The sequence below is a fragment of the Mobula birostris genome, chromosome 4 (assembly GCF_030028105.1).
Source record: "Mobula birostris isolate sMobBir1 chromosome 4, sMobBir1.hap1, whole genome shotgun sequence".
Taxonomy (NCBI): domain Eukaryota; kingdom Metazoa; phylum Chordata; class Chondrichthyes; order Myliobatiformes; family Myliobatidae; genus Mobula; species Mobula birostris.
This window is the reverse complement of record NC_092373.1, coordinates 106226383-106251846: the sequence shown is the minus strand read 5'-3', so window position 1 is coordinate 106251846 and position 25464 is coordinate 106226383. Positions and strand designations below refer to the sequence as shown.

Below are 25464 nucleotides of genomic sequence, written 5' to 3'. Positions count from 1 at the left end.
TCTCATCATCTTACACTCCTCTATCAAGTCACGTAAAAGATGTTTAATAGTGGATGCAAATATGATAGAGGCATTTATAAGGCTCTAAGATAGGCATATGAATGGACACAGAATGGAGGGATTAGGATATGGACATTGAGCAGGCAGAAGAGATTAGTTTTGTTTGGCATTTAATTACTACTTTAAGTAGTCCTGTGAAACACTGTGGGTTGAAGGGCCTGTTCCTTTGCTGTACTTTGTCAGAGACTTTCTTTCACCATCACCTCAAGACCAGTGTCAAATAACTTTGTATGGGCAAATGAAAGTAATCAGTTGCTTGAGTTGTCTGAGGACAACAGAGTAAGTAGAGGAAAACCTGTAGAACCTGTAATGGATTTTAAGAGGCATTCAATTGGGTGAGGTATAAATAGGCTGGCGCACAAGAAAAGTTCTTGTGGGGGGGAGGGGTTATGTGTTAATAAGGGCTGAAGACTGGCATCACATGGAAGGCCAAAGTTAGGGTAAATATTTCCTTTTTAAACTGGGAAGGTGTTGCTCATGGATTGCTGCACGGATCAGATTTTGATGTTTGAATAATTACTATTTATGCATGTTATACTACATAATGCACAATTGCGGATTGTGACCAAAAGTGCTCAGGTACAATGCTGTGATCGGCATAAACCTACGTTCCATACGGTAGGCTTATTCAGAAGGTCAGAAGGCATGGGATCCAGGGAAGTTTGGCCAGGTGGATTCAGAATTGGCTTGCCTGCAGAAAGCAGAGGGTCATGGTGGAGGGAGTACCTCTATTTTTCGTGATTTTTATTAACGACCTGGATGTGGGGGTAGAAGAGTGGGTTGGCAAGTTTGCAGATGACAGAAAGGTTGGTGGTGTTGTGGACAGTATAGAGCAGCGGTCCCCAACCACCGGGCCACAAAGCATGTGCTACTGGGATGCGAGGAAACGATATAATTTGGTGATATGAGTCAGCTGCACCTTTCCTCATTCCCTGTCACGCACTGTTGAACTTGAACAAATGCGAGGTCATTACGCGCACATTCTTGTCAGCGCGGGAAGGAGATCAGCTCCTGGAGCTTGCAAATGACGGCGGTCTGAAAAGTATGTTTGACATAACATCTCTGCCGGCATTCTGGATCAAAGTCAAGGTTAAATATCCTGAGATAGCCATGAAAGCACTGAAAACTTTGCTTCCATTTCCAACATATCTCTGCAATGAATACAACGAAAACTAAATTGCGGAACAGACTGGACATAAGGAACCCCCTTTGAGTATCGCTGTCTCCCATCACCCCTCAATAGGACTGTCTTGTTGCAGGGAAACAAGCCCAGGGCTCCCACTGATTCAGCGATATTGGTGCATTGCAATAACTTTATAAGTCCATACAGGGAAAATATGTGCCGTGTGTTTAATATCCAAATGGTACTTAAAATGTTATGATGCTATTGACTTATATAACCATATAATAATTTCAGCATGGAAACAAACCATCTCTGCCCTTCTAGTCCTTGCTGGACGCTACTCTCACCTAGTCCCACTGACCTGTCCTCAGCCCATAACCCTCCATTCCTTTCCTGTCCATATACCTACCCAATTTTTCTTCAAATGATAATATTGAACCTGCCTCTACCACTCCTACTGGAAGTTCGTTCAACACCCTTCAAGCTCCCCTGATAATTGACTTATCACTATATTCAAGCGCTGTGTGTTTAATATTAAATTCGTTAGATAAACCCTTTTAGAAATGAAATTTCGAGTGTATTAGCCACTTATCACCTGTATTCCGGTCGTGATTAACACCCCCCTCCCGAACAGAATCACCAAAAATTATCTGTAGAAAAAAATCGGCACGTACATGCATGAGCACTGGTGCCCACGCAAGGCTTCATGGTCATTGTAGTCTTTCTCGGGGTAAACACAACGTATTTGACTACTACTCTTGTCCGTTGGCAACCCTACCTACCCCACCCCCCGGGGTCGGCCGGTCTGCAAGAATATTGTCAATAATAAACCGGTCCGCAGTGCAAAAAAGGTTGGGGACCCCTGGTATAGAGGATTGTCGAAGATTGCAGAGAGACATTGATAGGATGCAGAAGCGGGCTGAGAAGTGGCAGATGGAGTTCAACCTGGACACGTGTGAGGTAATACACTTTGGAAGGACAAACTCCAAGGCAGAGTACAAAGTAAATGGCAGGATACTTGGTAGTGTGGAGGAGCAGAGGGATCTGGGGGTACATGTCCACAGATCCCTGAAAGTTGCCTCACAGGTAGACAGGATAGTTAAGAAAGCTTATGGGGTGTTAGCTTTCATAAGTCGAGGGACAGAGTTTAAGAGTTGCAAGGTAATGATGCAGCTCTATAAAACTCTGGTTAGGCCACACTTGGAGTACTGTGTCCAGTTCTGGTCGTCTCACTATAGGAACGATGTGGAAGCATTGGAAAGGGTACAGAGGAGATTTACCGGGATGCTGCCTGGTTTAGAGAGTATGCATTATGATCAGAGATTAAGGGAGCTAGGGCTTTACTCTTTGGAGAGAAGGAGGATGAGAGGAGACATGATAGAGGTATACAAGATATTAAGAAAAATAGATAGAGTGGACAGCCAGCACCCCTTCCCCCAGGGCACCACTGCTCAGTACAAGAGGAAATGGCTTTAAGGTAAGGGGTGGGAAGTTCAAGGGGGATATGAGAGGAACATTTTTTACTCAGAGAGTGGTTGGTGCGTGGAATGCACTGCCTGAGTGGAGGCAGATACACTAGTGAAATTTAAAAGACTACTAGACAAGTATATGGAGGAATTTAAGGTGGGGGGTTATATGGGAGGCAGGGTTTAAGGGTCGGCACAACACTGTGTGCCAAAGGGCCTGTACTGTGCTGTACTATTCTATGTTCTGTAAATACAGCCAGAATGATTACTAGAGCAACACACTCTTGTGTCATTTGTAAATAAAGAAATATCCATATATGATACAATTTCTAGGTTAAAAAGGAATGTGACAAAGAACAAAAATGATATGAAATGGAAGACTCAGTCATGCCTGCAGATTGAATGATATTTTGCATTTGGTTTCCGTATTGAAAGACTGTAGTTTGAGAAATGAGGTAGTATATTAAACTGAATGAAGTATAATTAAATTATGATTTTACATGATATTTTGAGTCTTGGATGGTGGGATGAAAGAAGTAAAAGAGCAGGGTGTTGAGCTCCTTCACAGTGAAATACTACAGGGAACGGTGTTGATGTGGGATGACTGGAGAGTGGATTGCAGTGTAGCCTAGGAATGGTCACATTAAAATGTTGAAAGGAGTCTTAAAATCATCTCCGAAAGGTACCTGACTTGTTCATTTTTAATTAGTAAATAACAAGTATTAAAAATCAGATTAGTAATCATTTCCAATGCATTTTGAGGAAATAAAGTAAGGGGAGAGGTCAATTTAGATGAAGGGTCTGGCAAATGTGACCTGTTGCCATGAACAACTGTATATTTTACTTTTTCTGAGAGTGAAGGGAATTAATGAGGAGGCTATGGGGAGACTGCCCCTGTGGTGAAAGGGGGCAGAATACAGGCCACTATATTAGAGATGAATTATTTTAGAAGTGACACATTTCAACAGTTTAACTTAATCAACTAAAATGAATTACCTATGTTAGCGGTGTTGCCTTTGTCACCACTCCTGGTGTAGGCTAGTTCTTCTAGTCGATAGCTGCAAGGGCCAGTAGGCAAATCTAAAAAAATTAAATCAAAGCAAGGGTCATAGATAATGTAAAATGAAGACCTGCAATGATTCAAAAGTTGTGTTGTGTAACTACATTCCATTACAATACAATATAATACTCTCTTAGTAAGTCAAGATGTGGATTCAAAATTCCACTCAAATGTAATCTATTAAAATAAACAGAATTAAAGGGTACTAATTAAACATATGACCTGTAAGAGACAAACAGATTTCTAGATATTCCATGAAATTCAAAAATACTCTTTCAATGCTGAAAACATTAATTTCACATGATTAAATTAAAGAAACTAGCTATGATACTAAACATCCCAAGCTGGTTTAAGCCCACATCTATTCATGTAATTGATAACTAACACAAAAGCAAGAGTGCTAGTCAACAGCAAATGCTGGAAATTAATGAAGAAGAAAATGCTGAAAATACCACCTGCAGAAAGAGCAGCAGAATAAATGCATCAGGCTGATAACTACTACCCTGGCGACTTTCCCTCTTTGACCTCAAAGTCAACTCTATTTCTCTCTTTACTAGTTGCGTTACAGCCTAGTGTGGAAAGACCAATGCCCATGAACAGAAAAGCCTACAGAAAGTAGTGGATACAGCCCGATCCATCACAGGAAAAACCTTCCCCACCATTGAGCACATCTACAAGAAAGCAGCATCCATCATCAAGGAACCCCACCATCCAGGCCATGCTCTCTTCTCACTGCTGCCATCAGGTATAGAAGCCATAGGCCACAACAGCTATTACCCTTCAACCATCAGGCTCCTGAACTTCAACACTGAACTGATTCCATAACCACTTTCAAGGACTCTACAACTCATGTTCTCAATATTATTTATTAATTATTTGTTTTTCTTTTTGTATTTGCATAGCTTGTTGTCCTTTGCACATTGGGTGTTTGTCTATCTTAGTTTGTCTGTAGTTTGTCATTCATTCTATTGTGTTTTGTTGCATCTACTGTGAAATGCTGTAAGAAAATGAAAATCAGGTTGATACAAGTATATGCACTTGGATAATAAATCTACTTTGAACTTTGATTTCTTTTGGTCTTATGGTCTTCAAAAACACATCCAATTCATTTTGAAGTGCATGGACAAGAATCCAGCATTGGTACAGTTGGACTGACAGTAAAGAGAACAGCATGTCCTGGACAGCACTGAACAGTGCAGCATAGCTAGGAGTTAAAAAAAAATTACCAACAAGAGTTTAAACCTACATAGAAAGAGAACCTTATAATGATAACACAATTGTTGAATATTCTTACTATTCAACCTCAACCAATCAATTTACAATAGATGAAAATATAGTATTAAATGAAGAAATCCTCATCACTGGGTAACTTTCGGAGTCGCGTTCCCAGTTACCTTTTCCTTTCAGTCATGTTGCTTTTTCTGTAAATTATATTTTAAATTGCCTATATGGTGCAAAATGTTCTAATTTGCACTTGAATTAATCGACACTATGTTCCTTCAGGACCTCTTTCACTGAATTATTCACACAAATCAAACTGCATTTCCACCTGCAAAACCAAAACCATTATTCCTAATTTTCCTGGTGAAATGCCACATCATAGATATATGGACAGACAACATTAAAAATGCTCAAAATTAAACCAGAAAGTGCAATCAAATTTTCTATTAGAAGATTTGAAATTGTTTTATTTACAGGTATTCCTAGATTTACAAATTTCAGTACAATGTCTTGGATTTTTCAGAGTATGTATTTTGCATTTATGACATAATGTAACTTTGTCTTGGTTGAGGTCTCTGTAACACACTTGTTTCTAAACTCTTCACAAGTTATTTTGTACATTGTTGCAGATGATTTCAAAATACTTATGCGTCTTCTTTAATATGATGAACTTTAACTTCAGTATAATTAATAGAAGTAGGAAAAGTGAATGCTTAGCAGACATCAGCCATACAATTTTTGGGAGTTTCAGTGGGGTAAACAATCCTCAACAATGTGGACAAGATAGAAGTTGACCTCTAAAATGTAACCTCTGAAAGTGCATAATGTGTTACGATGGGCAGAGTTGTAATAGGAAAGAAACTAGGGTTAAGAATGTGGCTAGAAGATCATGCACTCCCGAGTTTGATGATGATCCATGTGAAAGCGAGGTCCTTATGGTATGATGTGAAAGAATGTAAAACTGGGATTGAAAATGCCAAAATGTAATGCTAGGGGTGGGGTCTTTGAAGTTTTCATAAAACATACAAGCCTGCCAAATGTTTACTTTGCAGGGAGGCAGCAACTGCACGAAGGATTTTTGCCAACAATCTTGCAAACTTGATCAAGGTCTAAATCCCAGACAACATAATCTGAACTGTCTTTCATCTTCCCCATTGCCACCTTGACATGTAAAACCGGCATCAGTTAAGACTAGGAGTAGGTCATTTGAACCTGCTTTGCCACTCAATCAAACTGTAAAATCAATTCCATATTCTCATCTACTCTTAAACTTTCACTTATCTGTCTCTGGCTTAAATAAATTTCTTCTTCCATCAGGCTTTCAGAAAAAGAAATTCAAAAGTTCTTGAGAAAATGTTTTCAATGGGCAACCAACTTTTAAACAGTGACCTCCAGTTCTACATTCTTTCTTGAGGGGATGCATCCTCTCTTCATCTATCCTTCAGGTGAGTGTTCTGAAAGGGTACATTATGATTGTTTTTATCTTAATTTAAATTTTTTAATTGTTAAAAATACTTTGTTATTCCAGATACTTATATGGATGTTTATTTAAGTGTTTACATTAATCTGAATGAAAATTTTGAAACTGGTTAACAAATCTGATTAACAATTTTTACATGAGGTAAAACAGTACTCACACACCAATTAGGTCATCCTGCTCCTGTTCTGCATTTTCTTCTGACGCAGACGAATGTGGATAGTTAAAATCTTCTTTAAATGTTTCCACATGATTTCCATTCATAAATAGATCAATCTGCAAAGCAAGTACATTTATCACAGACACAGGAGATTCTGCAGATGCTGGAAATCTTGAGTAACACACACAGAATGGTGGAGGAACTTAGCAGGTCAGACAGCATCGAAGGAAATGAACAAACAGTTAAAGTTTTGGGCAGAGACCCAGATGAATCTCCAAAACAGTGTCTGTTTATTTCCTTCCATAGATACTGCTTGACATAGAACATCTGGCATTATAGCATCGTACAATGCTTCAGCCTACAATGTTATGCCAACGTTTTAACCTACTCTAAGATTAATCTAGCCTGTGGCTCCTACATAAGCTTTCATTTTTCTATCATCATTTAGGTTTCTTAAATGCCTTTAGTACCACCCCTGCAGCATGTTCCATGTACCAACCACTCTCTGTATAAAGAATTTACCTCTGACATCACCACTGTACTTTTCTTCAAACAGTTAATGTTTTGGGCAGAGACCCTGATGACTGCCCAAAACAGTGACTGTTTATTTCCTTTCAAAGATGCTGTCTGACATAGAACATCAGGCATTAGAGCATAGTATAATGCTTCAGCCTACAATGTTATGCCACCTTTTAACCTACTCTAAAATTAATTAAGATTAAGTACAAATTTCAAAGTAATATATTATCAAAGTACACATACAGTACTGTGCAAAAGTCTTAAACACATGCAAAAAAATTCTGTAAAGCAAAGACACTTTCAAAAGTAATAAATTGAAAAGTTTCTAAATATAAAAAAATCACTATAAAGAACAGTAAACATTTTAAAAAAACAAATCCATATTTGGTGTGACCACCTTTGCCTTCAAAACTGCATCAATTCTCTTTGGTACATGTATACTGTTGTGCAGTTTTGTAAGAAAAATCGGCTGGTAGGTTGTTCCAGGCATCTTGGCATACTTGCCACAGTCCTTCTGCAGCCTTTGGTTGTCTTGCTTGCTTCTGTCTCTCCAGATTATCACAGACAGCCTCAATGACATTGAGATCAGGGCTCTGTGGAGGCCATGTCATCTGAAACCATATAAAAAGAGAGTCTTGGGTGCCTAAGACTTTTGCACAGCACTATATGTCACCATATACTACCCTGAGATCCATTTCCTTGCAGGCATTCACAGCAAATATAAAGAAATACAATAGAGTCAATATAAAACTGCACAAAATAAAATGGACAATCAATGTACAAAAGGCAATGCAAATACAAAAAGAAAAAAACAAGTTAATAATAAGCAATAAATATCGAGAACATGAGATGAACATAGGTTGAGGGAACAGTTCAGTGTTGGTGTGAGTGAGGTTATTCCCTCTGGTTCAAGTGCCCAGTGTTTCAGGGGAATAACTGTTTCTGAACCTGGTGGTGTGGGGCCTGACGCTCCGGTACCTCTTTTCCAATGGCAGCAGTGAGAAGCAAGTGCGGTCTAGATGGTGGGGGCCCTTGATGATGGATGCTGCTTTCCTGTGACAGCACTGCTTGTGCTCACTGGTGAGGAGGACTTTACCTGTGATGAACTGGGTTGTATCTATTACATTTGATGGCATTTCTGTTCAAGGGCATCAGTGTTTTTGTAAGGAGCCATGATGCAACTCTCCATCGCACACCTATAGAAGCTTGTCAAAGTTTTAGATGACATGCCAAATCTTTGCAAATTTCAAAGAGTACAGGTGCTGCTGTGCCTTTTTTGTAATGGCAGTTACGTACTGGACCCAGGACGGATCCTCTAAATTCCGCAGTGTTATCATTTCAAAGTTGCTGACCCTCTCCACTTCTGATCCTTGAGGAGGGCTTCCAGTTTCCTCCTCCTGTAGTCCATAATCAGCTCTTTGGTTTTGCTGACATTGAGTGAGTGGTTGTTGTTGTGGCACCATTTCAATCTCCCAACAGGAGATGTTGTTGCCAATCCAAACTGACTGGGTCTGCAAGGAAGGAAATCGAGGATCCAGTTGCACCAGGAGGTATTGAGGGCTAGGTTACTGAATGGAGAGATTCATAGTACTGCATACAGAACTGTAGTCAATGAAGAGCATCCTAATGTATGTATCTTCAATGTCAAGATATGAAAAGCCAATGAAATAGCATATGCTGTTGACCTGTTGTGATGGAAGGCAGTTGGAGCAGATCCAAGTCGCTTCTCAGGCAGGAATTGATATGCTTCATCACCAACCTCTCAAAGTACTTTGTCCAGTAGTACTTACACCCATTGTGATGATAATCTTTGAGGCAGGTTACCACGTTCTTTTTGGGTATAACTGAAGCCTGCTTGAAGCAGGTGGATAACTCATACTGCCTAAGCAAGAGGTTGAAGACATCAGTAAACACTCCAGCCAGTTGATCAGCACAGGTCTTTAGTACTTGGTCAGATAGCCCGTCTGGGCTGGATGCTTTCCGTGAGTTTACTCTTCTGAAGGATGTTCTTACATCAGGCTCCGAGACTGAAATCACAGGGTTGCTGGGGGCTGTGGGAGTTTAAGGTGCCTCCATATTTTGTTAGTCAAAGTGGCATAAAAGTCATTAAGTTAATCTGTAAGCAAAACTTTGTCACACATGTTGCTTGGTTTTACTTTGTAGGAGGTGAAAGCATTCAAGCCCTGCCACAGCTGTCAAGAATTCTTCTATGATTCTAGTTTCATCCGGAATTGCCACTTCTCATGTGAGATGGTTTTCCAGAGGTCATACACGGACCTCTTGTATTTTACTTGGTCACCAGATCCAAATGCCATTGTCCTGGCTCTCACCAGATTGTGGATCTCTTGGTTCATTCAGGGCTTATGGTTGGGGAAAGCTCTACATGATGTTGTGGAGACAAATTCAACCAGACCAGACTTTATAAAAAGTCTGTGACAACCGTTTGTTAGGATGCTCTGATGAGTCGTTGAACAAGTCCACTAACTCGAAGCAATCCCATAGCTGCTCATCTGACTCCCTCAACCACCTCTTTGTTGTCCTTACTTCTGGAGCTTTGCTCTTTAGCCTCTTCCTGTATACAGGGAGGAGAATACCGAGATGATCAGATTTCCCAAGATGCAGTATAGGGATGTAATTCCTTGTATTAGACATTTCCACCCTTGGAAAAAGGCTCTGGCTATCCACTCACCTATCCCTATTATCATCATCATCTACACCTCTATCAAGTCACCTCTCATCCTTCTTTGCTCCAGAGAGAAGCCCTAGATCACTAAAAATATCTTCAGGAAACAGGCCTTTTAATTCAGGTAGCATCCTGGTAGATCTCCTCCACACTTTCTCTAAAGTTTCCACATCCTTCCTAAAATGAGGCAACCAGACCTGAACACAATATTTCAGGTGCGGTCTTACCAGAGTTGTACAGTGCTGCAACTTTAGCTTGCAGGTCTAGAACGCAGTACCCCAATTCATGAAGGCCAACACACCATATACCTTCATAACAACCGTATCAACTTGAAGGGCAATTTTAAGGGATCCATGGATGTGGACCCCATGACTCCTCTGTTCCATCACACTGCCATTAACCCTGTATTCTGCCTTCAAATTCGAACTTCAACAATGAACCGCTTCACAATTTTCTGGGTTGAAATTAATCTGCCACTTCTCAACCCAGCTCTGCATCTAAAGCATCATCCTGTCATATAACCATATAACAATTACAGCATGGAAACAGGCCATCTCGGTCCTTCTAGTCCGTGCTGAACTCTTACTCTCACCTAGTCCCACCGACCTGCACTCAGCCCATAACTCTCCATTCCTTTCCTGTCCATATATTTATCCAATTTAACTTTAAACGACAACATTGAACCTGCCTCAACCACTTCTGCTGGTAGCTCGTTCCACACAGCTACCACTCTCTGAGTAAAGAAGTTCCCCCTCATGTTACCCCTAAACTTTTGTCCTTTAACTCTCAAATCATGTCATGGTGCAACCAACAACCTTTGTGTAATCTACAATCTTACGAACTTTATATTATTAACCAAATAAAACATACAATCATCTGGTATTATGACTGCGGCCAATGAGGATATGAAGATCATTGTCAGGGGCACAGCAATCTCTTCCTTCACTTCCTGGGGTTACCCCATTTTGCCCTGGGAATTTATCTATCCAAATGCTTTTCAAAGGTTCCAGTACCTCCTCTCTCTCAGCATCAATATGGTCCAGCATACCAGCCCGTTTTATGCTTCCTCACAAAGTTAAAGGACCCTCTCACCGGTGAATACTAAAAACAAACATTACCCTCACACGGGTGAATAGTGAAACACTCATTACCTTCACACGGGTGAATACAGAAACACACGTTACCCTCACACGGGTGCATACTGAAACACTCGTTACCCTCTCACAGGTGCATACTGAAACACACATTACCCTCACACAGGTGAATACAGAAACACTCGTTACCCTCTCACTGGTGAATACTGAAACACACATTACCCTCTCACTGGCGAATACTGAAACATTCGTTACCCTCTCACTGGCGAATACTGAAACATTCGTTACCCTCTCACTGGGGAATACTGAAACACTCGTTACCCTCTCACTGGTGAATACTGAAACACTCATTACCCTCTCACTGGTGAATACTGAAACACACATTACCTTCTCACTGGTGAATACTGAAACACACATTACCTTCTCACTAGTGAATACGGAAACACACATTACCTTCTCACTGGTGAATACGGAAATACACATTACTCTCTCACTGGTGAATACTGAATCACACATTACTCTCTCACTGACGAATACTGAAACACTCGTTTTCCCCTCTCACTGGCGAATACTGAAACACACATTACCTTCTCACTGGCGAATACTGAAACACACATTACCCTCTCACTGGCGAATACTGAAACACACAATACCTTCTCACTGGTGAATACGGAAACACACATTACCCTCTCACTGGCGAATACTGAAACCCACATTACCCTCTCACTGGCGAATACTGAAACACACATTACCTTCTCACTGGCGAATAGTGAAACACACATTACCCTCTCACTGGTGAATACTGAAACACACATTACCCTCTTACTGGGGAATACTGAAACACACATTACCTTCTCACTAGTGAATAGAGAAACACACATTACCCTCTCACTGGTGAATACGGAAACACACATTACTCTCTCACTGGTGAATACTGAAACACACATTACCCTCTCACTGGCGAATAGTGAAACACACATTACCTTCTCACCGGTGAATACGGAAACACACATTACCCTCTCATTGGTAAATACTGAAACACACATTACCCTCTCACTGGTGAATACTGAAATACACATTACCCTCTCACTGGCTAATACTGAAACACACATTACCTTTTCAGTGGCGAATAGAGAAACACACATTACCTTCTCACTGGTGAATACTGAAACACACATTACCTTCTCACTGGTGAATACGGAAACACACATTACCCTCTCACTGGTGAATACTGAAACACACATTACCTTCAAACTGGTGAATACTGAAACACACATTACCTTCAAACTGGTGAATAGTGAAACACATATTACCCTCTCATTGGGGAATACTGAAACACACATTACCTTCTCACTGGCGAATAGTGAAACACACATTACCTTCTCACTGGCGAATACTGAAACACACATTACCCTCTCACTGGTGAATACGGAAACACACATTACTCTCTCACTGGTGAATACTGAAACACACATTACCCTCTCACTGGCGAATACCGAAACACACATTACCTTCTCACTGGCGAATACTGAAACACACATTACCCTCTCACTGGCGAATAGTGAAACACACATTACCTTCTCACCGGTGAATACGGAAACACACATTACCCTCTCATTGGTAAATACTGAAACACACATTACCCTCTCACTGGTGAATACTGAAACACACATTACCCTCTTACTGGTGAATACTGAAACACACATTACCTTCTCACTGGTGAATACTGAAACACACATTACCCTCTCACAGGTGCATACTGAAACACACATTACCCTCACACGGGTGAATACAGAAGCAAACATTACCCTCACACGGGTGAATACTGAAACACTCATTACCCTCTCACTGGGGAATACTGAAACATTCGTTACCCTCTCACTGGGGAATACTGAAACATTCGTTACCCTCTCACTGGTGAATACTGAAACACATATTACCTTCTCACTGGTGAATACGGAAACACACATTACCTTCTCACTGGTGAATAAGGAAACACACATTACTCTCTCACTGGTGAATACTGAATCACACATTACTCTCTCACTGGCGAATACTGAAACACTCGTTTCCCCCTCTCACTGGCGAATACTGAAACACACATTACCTTCTCACTGGCGAATACTGAAACACACATTACCCTCTCACTGGCGAATACTGAAACACACATTACCTTCTCACCGGTGAATACGGAAACACACATTACCCTCTCACTGGCGAATACTGAAACACACATTACCCTCTCACTGGGGAATACTGAAACACACATTACCTTCTCACTGGTGAATACGGAAACACACATTACCCTCTCACTGGTGAATACTGAAACACACATTACCTTCTCACTGGTGAATACTGAAACACACATTACCTTTTCACTGGTGAATACGGAAACACACATTACCTTCTCACTGGTGAATACTGAAAAACACATTACCTTCTCACTGACGAATAGTGAAACACACATTATCCTCTCACTGGTGAATACTGAAACACACATTACCCTCTCACTTGTGAATACTGAAACACACATTAGCTTCTCACTGGCGAATACTGAAACACACATTACCTTCTCACCGGTGAATACGGAAACACACGTTACCCTCTCCCTGGTGAATACTGAAACACACATTACCTTCTCACTGGTGAATAGTGAAACACACATTACCCTCTCACTGGTGAATACTGAAACACACATTACTTTCTCACTGGTGAATAGTGAAACACACATTACCCTCTCACCGGTGAATACGGAAACACACATTACCCTCACACTGGTGAATACGGAAACAAACATTACCCTGTGACTGGTGAATAGTGAAACATACATCATGGACCTACCCTACCTTTTCGACACCAGACACTTTACCTCTTCTATCTCTGATTGGTCCTACCTTCATTCTAGTCATCCTTCTGCTCTTCACATATATGTAGAGATCCTTGGGGATTTCATTAATCCTACTCTCCGAGACCTTCTCACCCCACCTTCTAGCTCTAAGTCCATTCTTCAGCTGCTTCCTAGCCACCCTGTAACTCTCTGGAGCCCTGTTTAACCCTTGATTCCTAAACCTCCTTTCTTCTTTTTTTTCTTTTGACTCTATATTCCACATCTCTTGTGAACCATAGTTTCTTCATCCTACCTCAATGGGACAAACCTATCCAGACCCACAGCATGAACTCACTAAACGACTTTCACACTTTTATTGTGCGTCTGTTCCCAATTTACACTTCCCAGTTCCTGACTAATCCCACTATAATTCTCCCTCCCACATTTAAATACTTTTCTATACTGTCTGCTCCTATCCCTCACCAAGGCAGTGCTGAGCAAACTTGTGGGCCTGAAGCTAGACCAGTCCCCTGGTCCTGATGGAATGCACGCCAGGGTGCCGAGAGAAATGGCGAAAGTTATAGCAGAGGCTTCGGAGAGAATTTACCAAAATTCTCTAGACTCTAGGCAGATTGGAACATAGCAAATGTCACGCCACTGTTCAAAAGAGGGTGTAGGCAAAATGCAGATAACTATAGGCCAGTTAGTTTAACATCTACAGTTGGGAAAATGCTTGAAGCTATCATAGAAGGAGAAATAGCGAGGCATCTGGAAGGAAATGGATCCATCAAACAGACACAGCATGTATTCAGCAAAGGCAGATCCTGTTTGACAAACTTACCGGAGTTCTCTGAGGATATAACGAGCGCAGTGGATAGAGGGGAACAACTGGACTTTATTTACTTGGATTTCCAGAAGGTGTTCAGTAAGGTGCTGCATAAAAGACTTATCCATAAGATAAGGATGCATAGAGTTGGGTGATGTATTAGCATGGATAGAGGATTGGTTAACTAATAGAAAGCAGAGAGTTGGGATACATGGGTGTTATTCTGGTTGGCAATGAGTGGTGAGAAGTGTGCCACAGGAATCGGCGCCGGGCCTGCAATTGTTCATGAAATACATTAATGATCTGGAAGAGGAGACCAAGTATAGTGTGTCTAAGTTTGCTGATGATACTAAATTGAGTGGAAAAGCAAATTGTGCAGAAGATATGGAGAGTCTGCAGAGAGATATGGATAGGTTAATTAGATTAGATTAGATTAGATTCAACTTTATTGTCATTGTGCCTAGTACAGATACAAACCCAATGAAAAGCAGTTAGCATCTAACCAGAAATATAAAGAATAGTGTTATTACAAAATAACTGCGAATAAAAATATGGGTGCAATACTGCTGAGCACTGTGATGTGAGGTTCTGCAGGGTCACAGCCTCAGGGAAGAAGCTCTTCCTGTGCCTGCTGGTGTGGGAGCGGAGGCTCCTGTAGCGCCTAAGTGACATTGGCCTTCAATGCTTAGAGGCATTGAACTTAAGAGCAGGGAGGTTATGCCGCAACTGTACAGGGTACTGGTGAGTCTGCACTTGGAGTACTATGTGCAGTCTCATCTCCTTACTTGAGGAAGGATATAATGTCTTTGGAGGCGGTTCACCAGGTTGATTCCAGAGATGAGGAGGCTAGTCTACAAGGAGAGATTGAGTCGCCTGGGACTGTACTTGCTGGAATTCAGAATGAGAGGAGATCTTATTGAAACATATGAAATTATGAAAGGGATAGATAAGATAGAAGCAGGAATGTTGTCTCATTCTAGAATCAGGGGACATAGCCTCAAGATTTGGGAGAGTAGGTTTAGGACGGCGATGAGGAGGAACTGCTTTTCTCAGAGAGTGGTAAATCTGTGGAATTCTTTGTCCAATGAAGCAGTGGAGGCTACCTCAGTAAATTATTTAAGACAAGGTTTTTGTATAGTAGGGAAATTAAGGGTTATGGGGAAAAGGCAGGTAGGTAGAGATGCCGTGATTTTAATTGAATGACAAAGCAGGCTTAACAGGCCAGGTGACCTACTCCTACTCCTATCTCTTATGTTCTGGACTATAATAAAGTTGATGGAGTTGTACTCTCTGTCTCTGAAATGCTCTCCCACTCAGAGCTCTGACATCTGACCTGGTTCATTGCCTAGCACCAAATCCAAAATTACAAATGCCACCCCCCTCACCTCTTTTACCTCATTCCCTGCTCCTTTTGAAATATCTAAACCCTGGAATATCCAGCTGCTATTCCTGCCCTTGTGACAGCCAAGTCTCTGTAATAGCCACGACATCGTAGTTCCATGTACTGACTCATGCTCTTAAACTCATTACCCTTGTTCCTGGTTCTTCTTGTTTAAAATAAATATGCTACTGTGGCGACCCACTTTCTGGCACACACGAACCGGCTCACAACAGCGCGTGCAGGCAGAAGGCCGGCCCCAAAAAGGGCGCCAGGCCATCTTCACCAGCAGGGGGAAAATCCCGCGCGCGGAAAGGGTCTGAGAATATGCATTCCCCACAGCAATCCCGCCCCAGGGAGGGCAGGAACGGGAACGCTTTAAAGCAGGCCGCGAAGTTTGAATAAATCTCTTTCATCGCAACTTTAACTCACCGACTCCGTGTGGTTATTCTAGCGCTGTGTGTAGCACACCGCTACAATTGGTGACCCCGATGGCCCAAACGATATTTGGACCAGAGATGACTGACGCCGCATCTGTTCACGCAGTTCCATTAAAACTGCCAAGCTTCTGGACACTGCGACCCCATTTATGGTTCAAACAAGCAGAAGCTCAATTCCACATTCAGCAGATAACCTCGGAGTACACTCGCTACTACTACGTGCTGAGCTCCCTCGACCAGGAGACAGCTGCACAAGTTGAGGAGTTTATACAGTCGCCCCCGGAGGACGGCAAATACACAGCATTCAAAGCCCTGCTCATAAGGACTTTCGGACTCTCACGGCGTGAACGAGCACGCCGCTTAATGCACCTGGATGGTTTGGGAGACAGGCCGCCGTCAGCATTAATGAACGAGATGCTGGCCCTGGCTGAAGGACACAAACCCTGCCTCATGTTTGAGCAGGTGTTCCTACAGCAACTGCCCGAGGACATACGCCTGCTGCTGTCCGATGCAGATTTCAGCAACCCCCGGGAGGTGGCGGCCTGAGCAGATGTGCTGTGGAATGCCAGGAAAGAGAGAGGGGCATCCGTTGCACAGATCACCAAGCCGCGAGCCCAACGAACAATAGTGTTTCTACCACCAGCGGTGGGGCACAGAGGCCCGCCACTGCAGACCACCCTGCAAGTTCCCGGGAAACGCCAAGGCCCAGCTGCCGCCGATCGCTACGGCAGCTGGCCGTCAGGACAGCCTCCTGTACGTCTGGGACAAGCAGTCGGGACGCTGCTTTTTGGTCGACACCGGAGCGGAGATCAGCGTTTTACCTCCAACGAGTTATGATATCCACAACAGAGAACCGGGACCCACCCTGAGAGCCGCAAATGGCAGCACAATATGAACCTACGGCACCCGCACGGTACGGCTACAGTTCAGCTCCAGCCGGTTCACGTGGGACTTCACACTGGCCGCCGTGGCCCAACCACTCCTGGGGGCGGATTTTCTATGAGCCCACAGCCTGCTGGTCGACCTGCAAGGGAAGCGATTAGTCCACGCCAAGACTTTTCAAATGTTCTCCCTGGGTGAAGCACAGTTGCCAGCCCCACACCTGGACTCCATCACGCTGTCCGACGACAAATTCACCAGGGTCCTGGCGGATTTCCCATCAGTACTGACACCGCAGTTCACGGCAGCCATGCCCAGACACGGAGTACAGCACCGCATCCCGACCCAGGGACCACCCCTCCACGCCCGTGCTCGAAGGCTTCCCCCGGACAAGCTCCAACTGGCGAAGGAGGAGTTCAAGAAGATGGAGGAATTGGGGATCATACAACGGTCTGACAGCCCATGGGCCTCCCCGCTTCACATGGTGTCCAAGGCAACGGGGGGCTGGACACCATGCGGTGACTACCGCAGGCTGAACGAGGCTACAACGCCAGACTGCTACCCTGTGCTGCACATTCAAGACTTCGCAGCAAACCTACACGGCGTAAGGATCTTTTCCAAGGTAGACCTCGTCCGGGGATACCATCAAATCCCTGTACATCCGGACGACATCCCCAAAACAGCACTTATCACCTCGTTCGGACTTTTTGAATGCCGTTTGGTCTAAAGAATGCCGCACAGACTTTCCAGCGGCTAATGGACGCAGTGGGACGCGATCTGGACTTTGCATTCATCTATTTGGACGACATCCTCATAACAAGCAGTAGTCGGCAGGAGCATCTGTCCCACCTCCGCCAGCTCTACTCCCGCCTGAGCGAATCCGGCCTTACAATCAACCCAGCCAAATGCCAGTTCGGACTCGACACCATCGACTTCCTGGGCCACAGGATTACTAAAGACGGGGCAACCCCGCTGCCCGCCAAGGTAGACGCGGTCCGCAACTTCCCCCAACCCAACACAATCAAAGGCTTGCAGGAATTCGTGGGTATGGTGAATTTCTACCACCGTTTCCTCCCCTCAGCAGCCCGAACCATGCGCCCCCTGTTCACTCTGATGTCGGGTAAGGGCAAGGACATTACCTGGGACGAAGAGGCCGCAACCGCTTTCGTTAAAACCAAAGAAGTCTTGGCAAACGCCGTGATGCTAGTGCACCCCAGAACGGACCTCATGGTGGACACATCCAACACAGCGGTCGGTGGAGTGCTGGAACAACTCATCGAGGGTCGCTGGCAACCCCTGGCATTCTTCAGCAAACACCTACGACCACCTGAACTCAAATACAGTGCTTTCGACCGGGAGCTATTGGCACTATACCTGGCAATCTGGCATTTCAGGTACTTCTTAGAAGGTAGGCCCTTCACCGCGTTCACAGACCACAAACCGCTTACCTTTGTGTTCATGAAGGTGTCCGACCCCTGGTCATCCCGCCAGCAGCGACATCTGTCCTACATCTCCGAGTACACGACGGACATCCGGCATGTCTCTGGAAAGGACAACGTCGTGGCGGACGCACTATCCAGACCTACCATACAGGGCCTGTCCCAGGGGGTGGACTATGCAGCGCTGGCAGAGGCACAGCAGGCAGATGCTGAGATCCCCAGTTACAGGACTGCAGTCTCCGGTTTGCAGCTCCAAGACCTCCCCGTAGGCCCAGGTGAGAGGACCCTACTATGTGACGTAGCTACCGGCCAACCCCGCCCCGTCGTCCCAGCAGCCTGGCGCCGGCGGGTTTTCGAGTCCATTCACAACTTAGCGCACCCCTCCATCAGGACAACCGTCCAGCTGGTCACCAACAGGTTCGTGTGGCATGGACTGCGTAAACAGGTCAGTGAATGGGCCAAAACGTGCATGCAGTGCCAAACGGTCAAGGTGCAGTGGCATACCAAGGCTCCGCCGCAGCGGTTCGAACCCACCCGCCGGAGGTTCGACCACATCCATGTGGATATCGTGGGGGCCCTGCCAGTGTCACGAGGAGCACGGTACCTCCTAACTATGATAGACTGGTTCACCAGATGGCCAGAGGCAGTCCCGCTCACCGACACCACCTCCGAATCCTGCGCCCGAGCACTGATCGCAACCTGGGTAGCCCACTTCAGGGTACCGGCCCACATTACCTCCGACAGAGGCGCCCAGTTTACCTCCAGCCTGTGGTCGGCTATGGCCAACCTTTTAGGAACACAGCTACACCACACAACTGCCTACCACCCACAGTCGAACAGACTAGTGGAGCACTTCCACCGTCACCTGAAATCGGCTCTCATGGCCGCCTGGAGGGACCTAACTGGGTGGACGAGCTTCCCTGGGTCCTGCTTGGAATCCGCAAGGCGCCCAGAGGATCTGCACACCTCGTCGGCCGAGTTGGTGTACGGCGCACCCCTGGTCATCCCAGGAGAGTTCATACCAGCCCCAAGGGGGCAAAAGGAAGAACCCACAGCAGTCCTGGACAGACTACGGGAGAGGCTCGGTAACCTGGCCCCCATCCCCACTTCACAGCATGGACAGAGCCCGACCTGCGTACCCAAAGACCTGCAGAACTGTAAGTCTCTTTTTGTATGACGGGGCGGACACCGGGCACTGCTACAATGGCCCTACGAGGGGCCGTTTAAGGTGATCAGGGGCAACGGGTCCACGTTCGTGCTGGACACTGGGGGGAGAGAGGAAGTTTTCACGGTGGACCGACTCAAACCAGCCCATGTGGACTTGGCGCAGCCGGTCCAGGCTCAGGCACTGCGGCGCAGGGGCAGACCTCCCAGAGGCCGATCCAGACTGTGGACATTGGGGGAGGTATCGCCGGTTCTGGGGGGGGGGGTTATGTGGCGACCCACTTTCTGGCACACACGAACCGGCTCACAACAGCACGCGCAGGCAGAGGGCCGGCCCCAAAAAGGGCGCCAGGCCATCTTCACCAGCAGGGGGAAAATCCCGTACGCGGAAAGGGTCTGGGAATATGCATTCCCCACAGCAGTCCAACCCCAGGGAGGGCTGGAACAAGAAGGCTTTAAAGCAGGCCGCGAAGTTTGAATAAATCTTGTTCATTGCAACTCTAACTCACGGACTCAGTGTGGTTATTCTAGCGCTATGTAGCACACCGCTACACTACAACCCAAACAAGAGAAAACCTGTAGATGCTGAAAATTAAAGTTGAAGAACCAGTGACTGAAAGTGTGGATCCGGTGGAGGATAATGCAGCTGACAGGCGGCAGACAGAGAATACCAGAGTTGTGGAAGTGACTGGGATAGGGTAGGGACCCCAGATATCTCCTCATGGCGGAAAGCGTGGTGCGTAGAATGCGGTGGGCGAAGCAGTCAACTGAAAGAGAGTACCTGGGGCACTCAGAGCATCCAAACTGAGAGGCTTGAAAATAGATTTGCAACCCATTCCACTGATGCAATTTTGCCCTACTGCCTGTCTCCTTCCTCACAGACTCTCTACACGCTGCATTTACCTGTGCATTAGCTGCAGCATCCTCTGACCTATCATTCCGATTCTCATCCCCCTACTAAGCCTTCCCGAACAGCTCTAGCAAACCTGCCTGCAAGGATATTGGTCCATCTCAAGTTCATGTGTATCTCATCCTTTTTGTACAGGTCATGCCTTCCCCAGAAGATATCCCAATGATACAAAAATCTGAAATCCAGCCCCCTGCACCAAGCCCTCAGCCATGTATTCATCTGCAAATTATCCCATCTTATCCTCACCAGCATGTAGAACAGGCAGCAATCTAGGGATTAGTACCCTTGAGAATTGGACGATTTGGTTGGGGTGTTCGGGTCAGAGGCAAGAGTCAGGCTGGTTCAGCTCACTGCTCCGTGGGGCTTGTTCATCTCTGTGCTGGACTGAGGCTGTGGCCTGCAACTAGTTGACTTCTGGACTGGCTGCAGTGATGCCTGGCATGGTGAACTTCAGTTCTAAATGTTGTTTGCTTGCATGATTTGATTTTATTTCTCTCTCTGCACACTGGGTGTTTGGATGGTCTTCTTTTGTTTCTGATGAGTTCAATTGGGTTTCTTTGTTTCATGGCTGCCTGTAAGGAGATGAATCTCAAGGTTGGATAAAGTATACATACTTGGATAATAAAATGTACTTTGAACTTCGCTTTCCAGCTTCCTTGCTAGCCCTCTCTATTCTCTCTTCAGAACCTCACCCTTTTTTCCTACCTACATCAATGGCACCAGTATGTACCACGACTTTTGAGAGTTCACTCTCCCCTTTAGAATGTTGTCGACCTGATCTGTGATTCCCTGACCCTCGCACTTGGGAGGCAACAGACCAACTGACCTGCTGAGTTTCTCCAGCATGTTACTCAAGTAAATTCATTATTTGTAATACAAGGACATTGGATATGCCAATGATCCAAGAATCTGAAACCCTGCTCCAATTCCTCAGCTATGCATTCATCCACAGTTGTAAGCAATTCATTAGGTTCATAGTCATTGTCATATAGCACATAAATATCATCCACGCTGACCAAGTTACCTTCCTGAAATAGTTCTATTTGCCTGCTTTTGGCCCTCGTCTCTCTAAACCTTTCCTATTGATGAACCTATCCAAACGGTCATATACTGAGGGCACAGAAGTCTTCGGGCAGTGCCAACAAGAAGCTTTTCCTAAAGGCAGTACAGGTTTCCAAGTAGCAGGGCCATAGATACCATCTACCCGGTTACAAGCCTGTGATTGTCTTTTAAATATGCTTCTAAACTAGTGTTAAATAATTTGATTTGAATGAGGTAACCAAATGTATTATTTTGCAGACAGTTTATATTCTCTTGCTATGATTATCACTCTTATTGTTTACTATACCCGCAAGCTTAATGTTGGCTACCGTCTAGCACGATCCATCAAGATAATATTTTATCCCAACTGCCACTTACCCTTTCCCATGGGTAACTTGAATTTTAACTGTTGAAGATTACTTTAAAAGAATAAACACAACGTTTACTAGTTGGGGTACTACAATGAGGTAGCAAGCTTTTCTTAAATCTTTAAAATACTCACTGTACCTTGTATCCTTGTACTTCAAGAGGTTAAATATTTAGAGTTTGTTGAAAGATTTACAACCATGTATAACCATGGGAAACATCCAGTGAAGATTAGTTCACCTTGGGGGAACTGCTGGTTTTATGGCTGAGGCCTGTCTCAAGTGTGAAACTGCAACTACAATGTGCTCTGCTGGGTTTATCAGAATCAATGTCAATACTATACCGTAACATTCTGTTTTGGATGCAAAAAGAAGAATGGCTTTAGAACAGGAGACCTAGAAACAAAATAAATGATAATTTAGAATTGCTTTCCACCAAATTATTGAAGTAGTTTATGGAACTGCTCATCTTTGTTCAAAATATATAGCATAGTAGCAGCAACAGTTAAAGCTTCAAAAGAGTCACAAAGGCTAGCGCTCCAATCACTGCTCCGGACTGAGTCAGCTGGTTAGCAACTGGGGAATGATAACTGGTCTCAACACCCTTCAGACATGCAAGTTGGCCAAGATCCTGATACTGCACTATTCTCAAAACCTACATCATGACTGAAATCAGCTGAGGCATGCCTTATGGGCCAATAACTTTCTATCAAAGGCTGTACATGATCTTAGGCTAAGGTACCAAAGTCCATGCTATATTCTGGGCAGATAGAGATTCTCAGGTGTGGTTAGCAGCTCATCCAGGAGAAGGAAAGCTCTGATCTCAAACTACCGCTGCCTTGCAGCTATATACACTCATGGGGAAAGATTCGGGTGTAAACCCCAAAGGAAAAATCCGGAGATGAAGTTCCTAAGGCAGTCCTATGTTGAGTTCAATGCTGACTGGAAACTCCTGCGATGCTTCTGGCACCAAACTGTATTGGTCTCTGCTGTTCTTTTGGGTTCATCAGATGCATGAAGAAGGGGATCTTGGTACATGGCCAACAGCTTGCTCTCCATATCGTATGGCCCAGGCTCGTGTAGCTAGACAGCTAGGACACAATATCCACGGTCAATTCTGACTGACGGAGGCCAACACAAACACTTTGGGATTATATCCCCAAAAAATTTAATAAACGCTTTGGAAGAATAGGCAGTGAAAAAAAGATGCAATGTATAAAATCTATCCAATTTGAAGAGGTTGAAAGTGGTAACTGAACTGAAGGGAGTAAAATTATGAGGCTATGAGGAACATCTGTACACAATATCGTGGGGTAACATAACTTGCTACAACTGTTCTCTTCTTTGTTTATCACCCCAACTCCAATTGCATTACAGTCCTGATACAAATTCTACAAGAATGGTAGATCATTGAAATACTCTATGATAAAAATATAAGAACACGTTTACCCAAATAAAGTAAGTAGAAATGTAACAGAACTGGGAAAATAATAATGACTATTACTTAGCAGTGGAGAAAGACAAGCTGTAAAGAAAGTACCGTACATCAAGTATTCTACACATTAGGGTTGGAAAATAATGGCCAAAAACTTTTAGATTTTTGATTTCTTTTTGTATATTTGTGATACGAGTCTCATGCCTGAATTCATTATTTTTGTGCATACTCACACCTTGGGTCTTCCACCAACAATTCCAGTAAGACCTGGTGCTGTTCAAAACAAAAGAATATTTTGTATAGAATCAGTAATGTCAGTCATCTCCTTTGTCTCTCATAGCAGGCTTACATATATCACACTGGTCCCTGGGATTTATCTTCCTTTAAACCCACATACAAAAGTTTGGGCACCCCTGGTCAAAATTTTCTGTTACTGTGAATAGTTAAGTGAGTAGAAGATACACTGATCTCCAAAAGTCATAAAGTTAAAGATGAAACATTCTTAAGCAAGATTAGTGTATTATTTTTGTTTTGTACAATTTTAGTTTAGAGTGGAAAAAAGGAAAGAAGCACCATGCAAAAGTCTGGGCACCCGAAGAGATTTGAGCTCTCAGATAACTTTTACCAAGGTCTCAGACCTTAAATAGCTTGTTAGGGCTATGGCTTGTTCACAATCATCGTTAGGAAAGGCCAGGTGATGCAAATTTCAAAGCTTTATAAATACCCTGACTCCTCAAACCTTGTCCCAACAATCAGCAGCCATGGGCTCCTCTAAGCAGCTGCCTAGCATGCTGAAAATTAAAATAAATGATGCCCACAAAGCAGGAAAAGGCTATAAGAAGATAGCAAAATGTTTTCAGGTAGCTGTTTCCTCAGTTTGTAATGTAATTAAGAAATGCAGTTACCAGGAATGGTGGAGATCAAGTTGAGGTCTGGAAGACCAAGAAAACTTTCCAAGAGAACTGCTTGTAGGATTGCTAAAAAGGCAAATCAAAACCCCCGTTTGACTGCAAAAGACCTTCAAGAAGATTTAGCAGACTCTGGAGTGGTGGTGCACTGTTCTACTGTGCGGCAACACCTGCACAAATATGACCTTCATGGAAGAGTCATCAGAAGAAAACCTTTCTCATCACAAAATTCAGCGTCAAAGGTTTGCAAAGGAACACCTAAACAAGCCTGATGCATTTTGGAAATGGGTCCTGTGGACTGATGAAGTTAAAATAAAACTTTTTGGCTGCAATGAGCAAAGGTATGTTTGGAGAAAAGAGGGTTCAGAATTTCATGAAAAGAACACCTCTCCAACTGTTAAGCATAGGGGTGGATCGATCATGCTTTGAGCTTGTGTTGCAGCCAGTGGCACGGGGAACATTTCACTGATCGAGGGAAGAATGAATTCAATTAAATACCAGCAAATTCTAGAAACAAACATCACACTGTCTGTAAAAAAGCTGAAGATGAAAAGAGCATAGCTTCTACAACAGGATAATGATCCTAAACACACCTCAAAATCCACAATGGACTACCTCAAGAGGCGTAAGCTGAAGGTTTGCCATGGCCCTCACAGTCCCTGACCTAAACATCATCGAAAATCTGTGGATAGACCTCAAAAGAGCAGTGCATGCAAGATGGCTCAAGAATCTCACAGAACTAGAAGCCTTTTACAAGGAAAAATGGGTGAAAATCCCCCAAACAAGAATTGAAAGACTCTTTGCTGGCTACAGAAAGCTTTTATAAGCTGTGATACTTGCCAAAGGGGGTGTTAGTAAGTATCCAAGTATGTATACTTTATACAACCTTGAGATTCATCTCCTTACAGGCAGCCATGAAACAAAGAAACCCAATTGAACTCATCAGAAACAAAAGAAGACCATCCAAACACCCAGTGTGCAGAGAGAGA

At 44.0% G+C, this 25464-nt stretch overlaps 1 protein-coding gene across 5 annotated transcripts in view; it reads right to left on the bottom strand.

The window, feature by feature from the left end:
• Positions 1-25464, bottom strand: part of lratb.1 (lecithin retinol acyltransferase b, tandem duplicate 1) — a 345236-nt gene that overhangs the window by 129136 nt on the left and 190636 nt on the right. For 3 of the 5 annotated variants that reach the window (XM_072255868.1, XM_072255870.1, XM_072255869.1), the window contains 4 exons: positions 23801-23840; positions 22477-22528; positions 6572-6683; positions 3646-3729 (listed from right to left, as the gene is read on the bottom strand). In XM_072255868.1, coding sequence (XP_072111969.1) covers positions 3646-3729; positions 6572-6683; positions 22477-22528; positions 23801-23840 — 288 coding nt within the window. Of the gene's footprint in view, positions 1-3645; positions 3730-6567; positions 6684-22476; positions 22529-23800; positions 23841-25464 lie in introns of those variants that run through there. The other 2 variants (XM_072255871.1, XM_072255872.1) reach the window with 2 other exon arrangements.